At 37.0% G+C, this 13,338-nt stretch overlaps 1 protein-coding gene across 9 annotated transcripts in view; it reads right to left on the bottom strand.

Annotated features, from left to right (window-relative positions):
* The window catches only part of EPHA6 (EPH receptor A6), a 1,012,702-nt gene that overhangs the window by 869,267 nt on the left and 130,097 nt on the right, over positions 1–13,338 (bottom strand). The window contains exon 2 of one of the 9 annotated variants that reach the window (XM_079766997.1): positions 13,035–13,154. The exons of the other annotated variants lie outside the window; for them this stretch is intronic. Within the exon in view, the coding sequence (XP_079623123.1) occupies positions 13,035–13,082 (48 nt within the window). The 5' untranslated portion in view covers positions 13,083–13,154. The remainder of the gene's footprint in view (positions 1–13,034; positions 13,155–13,338) is intronic. 9 annotated transcript variants of the gene reach the window in all.

Here is a 13,338-nt window from a genome sequence, read left to right on the forward strand (position 1 = left end):
GTTAAGTGCAATGGACATAAGAATTTAACACCCAGGCTTCATCTGACACCACATTTATTTAGTGTTATGACAGACTATAGGACACACAACCAAAGACCATACACAGCAACAGGCAACCAACAGCATAGTAGAAGACTTCAAGGCATGGCTTCTAAATGTCCACTCACTCAGAACTTATCATGCCGGGTAGGTAAAGACACTCTCGTTTCAGGCTCTGGAGCCCCTTAAGCTTTTATAGCTAGCTCCAATTCTCTGGTTTATCAATACAAGTTAATTATTACCCACTAAGCTATCTCCACATTTAGCTATAGTTGTTTCATTCAATAAAATCCTGGCTAGATTCTCATCTGTCTTGGATCTGGTATACAGCTATAAATTCCTTAAATTTGTGGTATAAAGGAGATGTCTGAAAATAAAGAAAAGATCACTAACCAGATATTAATACTTTCCTTGCACCATGAACTTTTATTGCAATATAAAATGTCTTTAGGTAATTACATTTTATTAAATGTAATAACATTTTAAATACTTGATTTTTTTCTTAAAGTTGATTGATTTTAAAATTTCTGATATCTTTCTCCTAACTTTCAGAAAAATAAAATAACATCAATAAGATCTGCTATAACTTCCTATAGCTTAAAGAATGTACTGATCCATAAGTTTTAAAATATATTCTAAAATATCCAAAATTACACCAACATTAGACATGAACTATAATAGAATATAGATTGAATAGTGAAAAAGAATTTGTTTCTTTTATGCAGTAGTTGACAAGCAATAATAAAGTTTCCTTGACGACTTATAAGACAGACAACACACACAAAGTGTATATGCAAACAAATAATCTTTAAAATAGTTCAAATTTTAAATGAGTGTATTTATTTTACTAGACATGGAAATTACACTTTACCAAAGTGCAAATAAAAACTCCCATTTTTTGCCCTTGTACTTATTTTTAAATGATTAGGGAAAATAATCTAAAACCTGTCTAGATTTCAATTTTTAAAAATCCCATAAAGAATTTACTGAGACCTAACTGGTTTGCCTCAGTGGAAAAGAGTGTTGGCATGCAGAGAGAAGGGTCTTTGGTTAGAACCTTGGTTGCAGGCTCGATCCCTGGACAAAGGCAACCAATTGATGTGTCTCTCTCACAAGGATGTTTCTTTCTCTTTGTCTTTCTCTCTTCCACTCTAAAAATGAATGGAAAAATATCCTCAGGTGAGGATTAAAAAAAAAAAAAAGAATTTTACTGAGAAAAATGCTGATATATTACAGTTTTGCCAGATTTCCTCTTTTCTGCATACATTTTGGGAGCTGATATTTCCTGTGCATTAGAAACATAATGGTTTTAATGATAACAAATTTTCCTATCTTCACTTTTCACTTTTCTATGGCCTTTAAAAAAACATATATATATATATATGTATATATATATATATATACACACATATATATATATTTCTTAATTTCAATGTATCAATTTTATTGATCATTAGAGATTTATATTAGTCTTCTTTTTATTATAGAAATAGATCCATAATTACATTTTGTGCTGCACTAAATGCTTTCAATTTATTTTTTTTTACTTAATTTTCAAAAATAATCTAGAAAGATAAGTGATATTATTTCAGTTATTTTACAGATGAGGAAACTGAATACGGAATTGTTAAGTGTTCTGACTAAAGTCATACAGGCTTATATTTTTACTAGAGGCCTGGTGCATGAAAATTCATGCACTAGAGGGGGGGGTCCCTCAGCCCAGCCTGCCCCCTCTCACAGTCCAGGAGCCCTCAGGGGCAGGAGGCGACCCAGCAATCAGGGGAAGGCAATGCCCATCACACCTCTGCTGCTGCCACTGCCGGAAGTGCAAGCCTTGGCCGGCCCTGGTTACCTGAGCCCCAGGTGGCTCTGGGCGGCTGGGCAGCCACCATCCGAGACTTGCCTAAACCTCAGGCCAGCTCTGGGTGGCTGGGCAGCCGACATCTGAGGCTTGCCTGCGCCTCGGGCCGGCCCTGGGCAGCTGGGGGGCTGAGGGTATTGGGGGACTCAGGAGGCAGGCACGCGGCCCTGGTGGAGCTAAGGGGACTGGGCGCCGCCACCTTGTGGCTGTGGGCGCCACCATCTTTGAGGGCGGGGCAGTCAATTAGCATATTCCCTCCTTATTGGCTGTGGGCGCCACCATCTTTGAGTACGGGGCAGTCAATTAGCATATTCCCTCCTTATTGGCTGTGGGTGCCACCATCTTTGAGTGCGGGGCAGTCAATTAGCATATTCCCTCCTTATTGGCTGTGGGCGCTGCCATCTTTGTGATGGTGTGAGGGTCAATTAGCATATTCCCTCTATATTAGATAGGATGTTTTCAGACTTGAAATATATGCTACTTTTATTAGAATAAGTTGGGAACCTATCATTCTCCAATATATGGCTAACACAACCTTTATTAGCCTTGGCCATGAGTTAGCTACTCATTCAATTTGCCCAGATAAACAATTCAGACTATATAGAGTAAGTGAAAACTACTCTATTTTAGGAAACCCATCATCTCTGGGTTCTGTACTAGACAGCACATGTCTATAGAAGCAAATAGACTATTGGGGGAATAGTAAGTGTGAAATCAGAAAATCTACTTAGGCGTTTATTTTACGAATCCAGGGGAAAATGATGGTATCATGGACCAGAGTGGTTGCAATAATGGTATTAAAAGGCAATCAAATTCTGAATACATATATATATATATATATATACACACATACACACACACACACACACACACACACACACACACACACATATGTAAAGCCACATAAATTTGCTGTAAAAGTTACTGGTATGCTAGAATTTCTCTCTGGTGAAACCATGATAACTATTAAAGGAATAAGTGGAGGTGAGTAGATGAATCCAAATTTGAATATATTATGTAAGATGCCCGGTAAACATCTATGCCTATCAGGTAATCACATGATCTCACTTATGCGTGGAATCTAATGAACAAAATAAACTGACGAACAAAATAGATACAGTGACATGGAAGCATGAACAGACTGATGTATCTCAGAGGAAAGGGGGGTGGGAAGAGATTAACCAAAGAATTTATATACATATATGCATAACTCATGGACACAGACAATAGTGTAATGAAGGTCTGGGGGGTTGGGACTAGGGTGGAGGGAGTCTATGTGAGTGAAAAGGGGAAATCTGTAATCCTTACAACAATAAAGATAAATTTAAAAATATACAAATCTGAGTTCAGAGTAGAAGTCCAGGTTGGAATATCAATTTGGAATTCACTAATATATTTCAAGTCTTGAAACTGATCAAACTACATGAAGAATAAATGGGAATACTTGTAAGAGTCAAATTATTGATCTGTAGAGGATAAATCAGCCAAGGAAATAGTAACGGTAAGAGAAGAAATGAAATAAATTAATGTTATGGAAACCAAGGGGTATGATTGTATTTAAAAAAAGAGGTAGCTATTATATGTGATAAACACTGCTAATAAACCAAGTAAGGTGAAGGTTGAACTTTGACTTCTGACTTTGTCAATGTGACTATTACATTGACTATGTGTTACTTTGACAGTATAAAGTGATCTTGAATTGAGTTGTTTTGATGGAGCAGTTGGACAAAGTTTAATGAGAAAGTTTAGTGAGAGAAGACAAGGAATACAGACAGCTGTCTGGTGAAGAGGTAATAGGAACAACATAGGTAATTTTTTAAAAATTTTATAGAAAAATGTATATATAAAGAGATAAACATATTATAGCAATTTATATGCTGATGTATATAAAATTGATTACTCATTAGAATAGCACTATTAACATCAGAGAATATATATCATAACTTGCATAATTAATCTGTTTTGCATTTCAATGATAATTTCCCAAATCATAAATTCATTTTAACTCATTTTTTTTAATTTAATAGGTAATTTTCAGTTTCTTCTCCAGGAAAATATAAGCTGCCAGTACATCTTTCACCTATAAGTTTTAAAACTTTTGTGTGTGTCTGCATATACACATAGACACATAAACATTGATATACACACATATATGTTTGTGTGCCTATATGCATATATATTTATATACTTACGCACATGTATATACACAACTGTAGGTATAAATATAATCTCTATCATGAGATAAGATTAGAGGGTTGATCTAAGTGATGTATTTTTTAAAAAATAAATTTTTAGGTAGTGACGCAGTATGTCTAGGCCAAAGAGATGATGGTGTGAGTAACTCCAGGAGTCCCTGACCATCATAAGAATGAACATCCAGAGCAGACTGGCATATTAACACCCCGATTGTCCACAGACAGCATTTTGAGGATCTCAAGCTGTTTTGGTTGCTTGCAGTTCTGTCTTCCCCCCTTCCTTGATCTGAGTGGAGATTCACAATTTGTCAGAACACAGAGAGAGACTTAAGATCATATAGCAAGAGCTGGAGAACAAGTGAAGTAGACAATAACATCTCCAGCCTTGTCACTTTGGGCTCAAACTAGTTCAGGCATGAGAAAAATAGGAGCTACTGGAGAACAAAGTTGGGACCTCACAGCCCTTCCTCTATTTGGCATCCATATAAGAGTTTCTGGACAGAGCCTGAGAGGGGAAAATGGTGGCCAAATAGGCAGACGTGACTTGAGCCTTATCCCAGAGCAGATAGAAGGAACATCTAAATTGAATAACATCTACCCAGAATTGGCGAAGTAGACACAACTGGTGAGACAAATCATAGCCAGGAAGGGCAGAGGATGCCTAGAGAACGGTAGGATCAGGGATCTGGGCTGGAGAGAGTCACCAGACCACCGAGCCAAGAGGGTCAGAAGGAAGCTACATGGCACCAAGTCCGTGTCCCTTGGGGACAGGCATAACATCTGACTGTGGAAAGGAAGTCCACAGGACTGCTGGTGGCCAGGGATTCTAGATCTAAATCCACAGCCATGAGAGTCTGAGGACACAGGGGCGGCCTGAAGAGCTTCCCGAGCAGCACAGTGCCGGGCAGGGGGTGGGGGGAAGTAGAGACTAGGAGTTGCGCAGATGTTTTTGCCTCAGTTTTGTCCTCGCTTTTATTCACTGGGGTGCAGGTGGAGGTGAGGACTTGTTGAGCCTGGAGAGAGGCTGTGGAGCAGAGTGAGTCAGGGAGAGGTGATCAGGAGTCTAGCACAGAGACAGTCCTGACCATCCGGACCTAAGCAGCCATTTTTCTCCTGAAGAGCCAGCCCCTCCCAGCAGCCTTAATGCAGCTAATACAGCTACACCTAGACTATATCCTGAGCTGTACAAAAGACACAAAAACTCTGAATAGCCCCAAAGAGCCCTCAGGGACTGGGTTGAAGAGAGGTCAGTCAGTCCCGGAAAGAGAGACAGCACCCTCCCTACCTATAGCCCTGTCAGAAACAGATGCTTGAGAGATTAAGATTGACAGCAGGCAGACAGGCAAAGTGGGCAGATTGTCCTGCCTGCTTGCAGCCAAGGCTGCAGAAATAGACACAAACAGAGGCGTGGTGGATCACATAAAACTTCAAGACAGAGCTGACTACCTAAGAGGAAACTGAGAAACGGCAGACAGAAGAGTGGGTGTTTTTTTTTTGGGTTTTTTTTTTTTATATATTTTTTTATTGATTTTTTACAGAGAGAAAGGGAGAGGGATAGAGAGTTAGAAATATTGATCAGCTGCCTCCTGCACACCCTTGACTGAGGATGTGCCCACAACCAAGGTACATGCCCTTGACTGGAATCGAACCTGGGACCCTTCGGTCCACAGGCCGACGCTCTATCCACTGAGCCAAACCGGTTAGGGCAGAAGAGTGGGTTTTAAACCAGCCCCCATGGGGCATTAAAACTTGGTTGAAACGAAAGACACTTCACTCTTTTATTTTATTTTTTATTTTAAAAACTTACTTTATTTTATTTTTTTTCACATTATTTTTCATTCTATTTTTTATTATTTTATTTTATCTCATTTTTCTTATTTTTTTCTTTCTTTTCTTCTTATCCACTCATTCTCTTTCTACCTCCTCTATAGTGAACCAAGGTCCTCCCCCTATTCATTCAATTCCTTAACCTTACTTTCTGTATATAACCTCTGCCTCTACAGATTCTGCCCACCCCACCTTTTTTCAGGGTGTTTGTTGTTTGCATTTTTTTTTATTTATCTGTTTGTTTTGTGGTGTTTTCTCCCCATATATTTTTTCTTCCTTTTTCTTCTTTTTCTTTTCTCTCTTACATTTTTCTTTTCTCGATATCATTTTTGATCTCTTTTCTCTCTACTAATTATCTTTTCTCTGATGATCACTTATATTGGGGTTATCTGTGTCGTGAGTACATTCGTGTAGTATCTTGTCAAGTTGTATTTTGTGCTGTTTGGTCAACATGGTAGAGAGAGAGCCACATAACCAGACACCCTGAGAGGAGATCCCATACAAGAATGGGACAATAACATTCAAGACCCAACTACACCAAGAGAACCCCAATATCCCAAGTAGAAGGCAACCCTAAACTATCCAGCCAAGAAGAATGCATCACTGGTTCCCACAAAACATCTACTACATAAGACAAACTCAAAAAACTCAGAGAAAGAATTCAGAGCAATGGCTATCAGGACTCTGAAAAGGATGGAAGACAAATTCAACTATGTGTGTAAGAATTAAGAGGAAATGAAGAAGAATCAAGAGGAAATGAAGAATGATATAGCCACAATAAAAAGCACAATGGAAAGTTTCATTAGTAGACTAGAAGAAGCTGAGGACTGCATCAGTGAGTTAGAAGAGAAGGTAGAAAACCACCCAAGCACAGCAGCAACTGGAAAGAAAACTTAAAAAGCAGGAGGAGAGCCTAAGAAAGCTTTGGGGCAACACAAAACAAGACAACATCCACATAACAGGTGTGTTAGAATGAGAGGAAGCTAAGCAAGAAATAGAAAACCTGTTTCAAAAAATAATGACAGAAAACTTCCCTGATGTTGGGAAGAAAAAGCCACACAAGTCCAAGAAGCACACAGAGTCCCAAACAAGATGAACCCTAAAAGACCTATACCAAGACACATCATAATTAAATTGGCAAACATCAATGACAAAGTAAGAATCTTAAAGGCTGCCAGAGAGATACAGAAATTTACCTACAAGGGATCTCCCATCAGACTATAATTGATTGCTCTACAGAAACACATCAGGCCAAAAGGGAATGGAATAAAATATACAAAGTGATGCAATGCAAGAGACTAAATCCAAGAATACTATACCCATCAAGGCTACCATTCAAAATTGAAGGTGAAATCAAGAGCTTCACAGACTGAAAAGGGCTAAGGGAGTTTATTACCACCAAGCCAGCAATGAAAGAAATGCTAAAAAGACTGCTGTAAAAAGAATAAATAGAAAGGGAAGAAGGAGCACAAGCATAAAAAATGAAAATGGTGACAAACAAGTACTTATCAATAATTACCTTAAACATAAATGGATTAAATGCTCCAATCAAAACACATAGGGTGGCTGAATTTATAAGAAAACATGACCCATATGTCTGCTGTCTATAAGAGACCAACCTCAGAACAAAGGATTCACACAGACTGATAGTGAAGGGATGGGAAAAAAAATTTTTCAGGCATATGGAAATTGAAAAAAATCTGGGGTAGCAATACTTATATGGGAAAAAATATACCTCAAAATGAAGGCCATAACAAGATTTAAGGAGGGCCACTTCATAATAGTAAAGGGAGCAATTAAACAAGAGGATATAAATCTGGTAAACATATATGCACCCAATACAGAAGCACCCAAATATATAAAAAATTTCTGAAAGATATCAAGTACAAGATCGACAGCAATACAATTAAAGTAGGTGACTTTAATACCCCATTGACACCAGTGATAAATCCTCTAAACAAAAAATCAGCAAAGAAATAGTAATCCTACATGACTCAGTAGATCAGATGGAACTAATTGACATCTTCGAACATTTCACATCCATCTTCTCAAGTGCAAACGGGATATTTTCAAAGACAGACCACATATTAGGACACAGGCAAAGACTCTTCAAATTCAAGATGATAGAAATCATAGCAAGCATCTTCTGCGATCACAATGGCATAAAATTAGAAATCAACTACAATAAAAACAATGAAAAAAAATAAAACACTTGGAGGCTAAATAGCATGCATATTAAACAATGATGGTTACCAAAAAGATCAAAGGACAAATGAAAAGTATCCTGGAAACAAATAACAGTGAATACAACAATCCAAAATCTATGGGATACAGTGAAAGCAGTCTTGAGATGGAAGTTCATAGTTTTACAGGCCTACCTAAAAAAAAAAAAAAAAAAAGGTAATAAATTATCTAACCCCACAACATAAAGAATTAGAAAGAGAGCAACAAGAAAAGACCAGAGTAAGTAGAATGAAGGAAATAATAATGATCAGAGTGGAAATAAATGATACGGAGACCCCCAAAAAAACCACACAAAAAACAAAACAAAAAAAAACACAATACTAAAGATCAATAAAACCAAGTGTTGGTTCCTTGAAAGTATAAATAAGATTGATGAACCTCTAGCCAGGCTCATCAAGAAACACAGAGAACCCAAATAAACAAAATCAGAACTGAAAGAGGTGAAATAACAACTGACCTCACAGACATACAAAAGATTGTAAAAAAATACTACAAACAACTCCACTCCAAAAAACTGGACAACCTAGATAAAATGGGATATATTCCTAGAAAAATACAAGCTTCCAAAACTCAATGAGGAAGAATAAAAAAACTGAATAGGCCAATAACTACTGATGAAATTGAAACAGCAATCAAAAAACTTACAGCAAACAAAAGTTCGGGACTGGACGGCTTCACAGGAGTTTTACCAAACATTCAAAGAAGAACTTAAACCTATCCTTCAAACACTATTTCAAAAAATTCAAGAGGAAGGCACACTTCCGAGCTCTTTCTATGAAGCCAGCATTGCACTAATCCCAAAACCAGATAAAGACACTACAAAGAAAGAGAATTACAGGCTAATAACCCTGATGATAATAGATGCTAAAATCCTCAACAAATTTTTAGCAAATTGGATCCAGCATTACATTAGAATGATCATAGACCATGACCAAGTGGGATTTATTCCAGGGATGCAAGGCTGGTACAATATCCACAAATCAATAAACGTGAAACATCACATACACAAATTGAGAGACAAAAATCACATAATCACATCAATTGATGCAGAAAAAGCACTCGACAAAATCCAACACCCTTTCTTGATAAAAATTCTCAGCAAAGTGGGAATAGAGGGATCATACCTCAATATAATGAAAGCCTTATATGACCAACCTACAGCCAACATCATACTCAACAGGAAAATACTAAAATCATTTCTCCTAAGAACAGGAACAAGCGGGGATGCCCACTTTCACCAATCCTATTCAACATAGTACTGGAAGCACTAGCCAGTACTAGAAGCATAGTGATCAGACAAGAAGAAGAAATGAAAGGCATCCAAATTGGAAAACAAAAAGTAAAACTGTCCTTATTCACAGATGACATGACTGTACATCAAAAAATTATTAGACTTTATAAATGAATTTGGCAATGTAGCAGGATACAAAATTAACATCCAGAAATCTATGGGTTTTTTATACACCAATAATGAACTCACAGAACGAAAAACTAAAAAAAAATTTCATTTTTCATTGCAAAAAAAATACTAAGGAGGTAAAAGACCTATACTCAGAAAACTGCATGACGTTGAAAAAAGAGATAGAGGAAGACATAAACAGACAGAAAAACATACCATGTTCATGGATTGATAGACTCAACATCATTAAAATGTCCATACTACCCAAAGCAATCTATGGAGTCAATGCAATCCCCATTTAAATAATAATGGCATATTTCACAGACCTAGAATAAACTCTCCAAAAATTCATATGGAATAAAATAAGACTCTGAATAGCTGCAGCAATCTTGAGAAAGAAGAACAAAGTTGGAGGGATCACAATACCAGATATCAAGCTATATTACAAAGCCACTAACCTCAAAACTGCCTGGTACTGGCACAAGAACAGACATATAGACCAATGGAACCAAACAGAAAACCCAGAAACTGACCCAAGCCATTATGCTCAATTAATATTTGACAAAGGATGCAAGAACATACAATGGAGTCAAGACAGTCTCTTAAATAAATGGTGTTGGGAAAATTGGACAGATACTTGCAAAAAAATGAAACTAGTCCACCAACTTACACCATACACAAAAATAAACTCAAAATGGATAAATGAGTTAAACGGAAGATGGGAAGCCATAAAAATCTTAGAAGAATCAATAGGCAGCAAAATATCAGACATATGTCGTAGCAATATCTTTACCAATACAGCTCCTAGTACAATGGAAAGTAAGGGGAAAATAACCAAATGGGACTACATCAAAATAAAAAGCTTCTGCACAGAAAGAGAGAAAAAATCAACAAAACAACAAGAAAGCCCACTGCAAGGAAGAACATATTTACCAATGTTGTCTCTGATAAGGATTTAATCTTCAAAACTTACAGGGAATTCATACAACTTAAGAAAAGGAAAATAAACAATCCAATCAGGAAATGGGCAAAAGACCTAAATTGATACTTTTTGAAAGTGGACCTATAAAAGGATAAGACTCATATGAATAAACTAGCATCCAGGTGCATGGATCCGTGCACATTGAAAGGAAATTAATTAGAATAAATATTTTAATATCGCTATTCACATCTTCCTAAAAGAAAAGAAAATAGGATTCTACCTAGTCTCTTATCTACCTACTCCAGGACTTCTGTGAGGATCAAATGAGATGAGGCACATGAAAACGCTTCACAAACATTTGGTTAAACTGTAAAATGTTTGCACTTGGCTATAAACAAGTCAGGTTCCTGGGTTGAAGAAACTCTAAGGAGGCTAGTTGCTAGGGAGAGGAAGCCCAGCGTTGCTAAATGATGTCATTACCTGGCAGGCACCCACAGCGACCATTTCCGGGCTGGGCTGTGGGCCACATTTTGCACCATGGGGTCCGTGGTGCTGTTTATTTTTAAATGGCCAGTGCACATCATGGCAGCTTGTGTGTTAAGCGTCTGCCCCTGGTGGTCAGTGCACGTCATATCTAGCGTTCAGATGGATGGACACTTAGCCTTCTATATATATATATATAGATGCTCAAAGTCATTAATCATCCAAGAGATGCAAATCAAAACGACAATGAAGTACTATCTCACATCCATCAGAATGGCTATCAACAATTCAACAAATGACAAGTACTGGTGAGGATGTGGAGAAAAAGGAACCCTCATACACTCCTGGTGGGAATGCAGACTGGTGTAGCCACTGTGGAGAACAGTATGGAGTTTCCTCAAATAATTAAAAATGGAACTACCATTTCACCCAGTAATCCCACTTCTAGGAATATATCCCATGAAACCAGAAACACCAATCAGAAAGGATATATGCACCCCTATGTTTATAGCTGCATAATTTACAACAGCTAAGATTTGGAAACAGCCTAAGTGCCCATCAGCAGATGAGTGGATTAAAATACGGTGATACATCTACACAATGGAATACTACGCTGCTGTAAAACAGAAGGAAATCTTACCACTTGCAACAGCATGGATAGAACTGGAGAGCATTATGCTAATGCAGTCAGAGAAAGATAAAAATCACATGATCTCACTCATTTGTGGAATATAATGAACAACATAAACTGATGAACAAAAATAGATCCAGAGACATAGAAGCATCGAACAGACCATCCAACCTAAGATGGAAGGAGGTGGTGCGGGGGAGGAGGGGGTATGAAATCAACCAAAGGACTTGTATGCATGTATATGAGCATAACCATTGGACACAGACAGTAGGAGGGTGAGGGCATGTGCTGGGGAGCAGGAGCGGATGGGGAGAGGTCAATGGAGGAAAAAGGAGACTTATGTAATACTTTAAACAGTAAAGAATTTAAATTAAAGAGAGAAAAGGAGAGGGCAAGAGAGAGAGAAACATCAATGATGAGAGTGAATCATTGATTGGCTGCCCCCTGCATGCTCCACACTGGGGATTGAGCCTGCAACCCCCCTGATCTGGAATGGAACCATGACCTCCTGGTTCATAGGTCAATACTCAATCACTGAGCTATGCCGCCTGCCAGGCTTAGACTTTTCTTTAAAAATAAAATTCATGTATTAGTTCTTTAATCATGATCCTATAGTAAAAATTAAGTTATTTTTTAGTTCTTCATGTTTATATACATTGATTATTGTTAGGCAATTATATCTTTAAAATGTCTCAATTATGCTCTTAAAAATATATTATAATTATCATGTACAACCTCTATTCATAGAATTACAATTCCCCTCTTTACTGCTATGCATTTCAATATTCTGAGTGGAGTTTCACTATGTTTTCAAAATATACAAAATCTGAAATTTAAGTTTTGAGATCACTCTTAAAGGAAAATATGTCCTTTTAAAGTTTTTTGCTACTCACTGACCTATATCCCAGTCTTCCCTGGTATAAAGAATTGACATTATATAAATACTTATTATTTTAAACTTTCACTTGAAATCAAGATCAAGTTATAAATATATATATATATATATATATATTAGTTTCAAGTATAAAAAAGGAGCATTTATAGAAACTACCTACTGTCATTTATGTAGTATACACAGTACTTGAAAAAGTTGATAAAAATGTTTATAGTAATTTAACTTCATACTGCCATTATAAGGGATTAATAACAGCTTGATCTTCTTAACTTTGTAACATATAAAACCATGACATTCTAATCAGCTAATTTGCATGCTTTAAAGCCATTACATCTCAAAAATATTTTGGGGAAGCCAAATGTTTGTCATTGATATTTTAAAAAATAACAACTAAGAAACAAATGTTAAGTTCAAAGTAAAAATATGGATTGTTAAAACTACTGTGGCCTAAAAAGACAAACTGCCATAAAAAAGGATATTTCTAGTTAAAAATATATGCTATTAATGAATATGTTGTTTTCCTAGGAACTTTTCCAACCTGGCTCCTATGGAGCTGCAGCATGTACATCCAGAGGAGAAGTAACATCAGGTTCTGGTGAAGCGGTCTCTTCAGTGCCTTCTTGAATTTTCCCCCCTTTTAGCAGTGTTGAAAATAGGTCTGGAAAAGCATAGGAAAGCTATATCAAATTTTCCTTAGGAGGTTTTTTTCCATACTGTTTTAGCAATGTTGCAGGGTGAAGGTGTTATATGATACGACATTTCGTATTCATTTTCACTAATGAGTCCTCCCATGTAAAATTAACAATATCGTCAAGATAAATACAATTACACTGTATTAACTC

This window comes from Cnephaeus nilssonii (assembly GCF_951640355.1).
Source record: "Cnephaeus nilssonii genome assembly, chromosome: 3".
NCBI lineage: Eukaryota > Metazoa > Chordata > Mammalia > Chiroptera > Vespertilionidae > Cnephaeus > Cnephaeus nilssonii.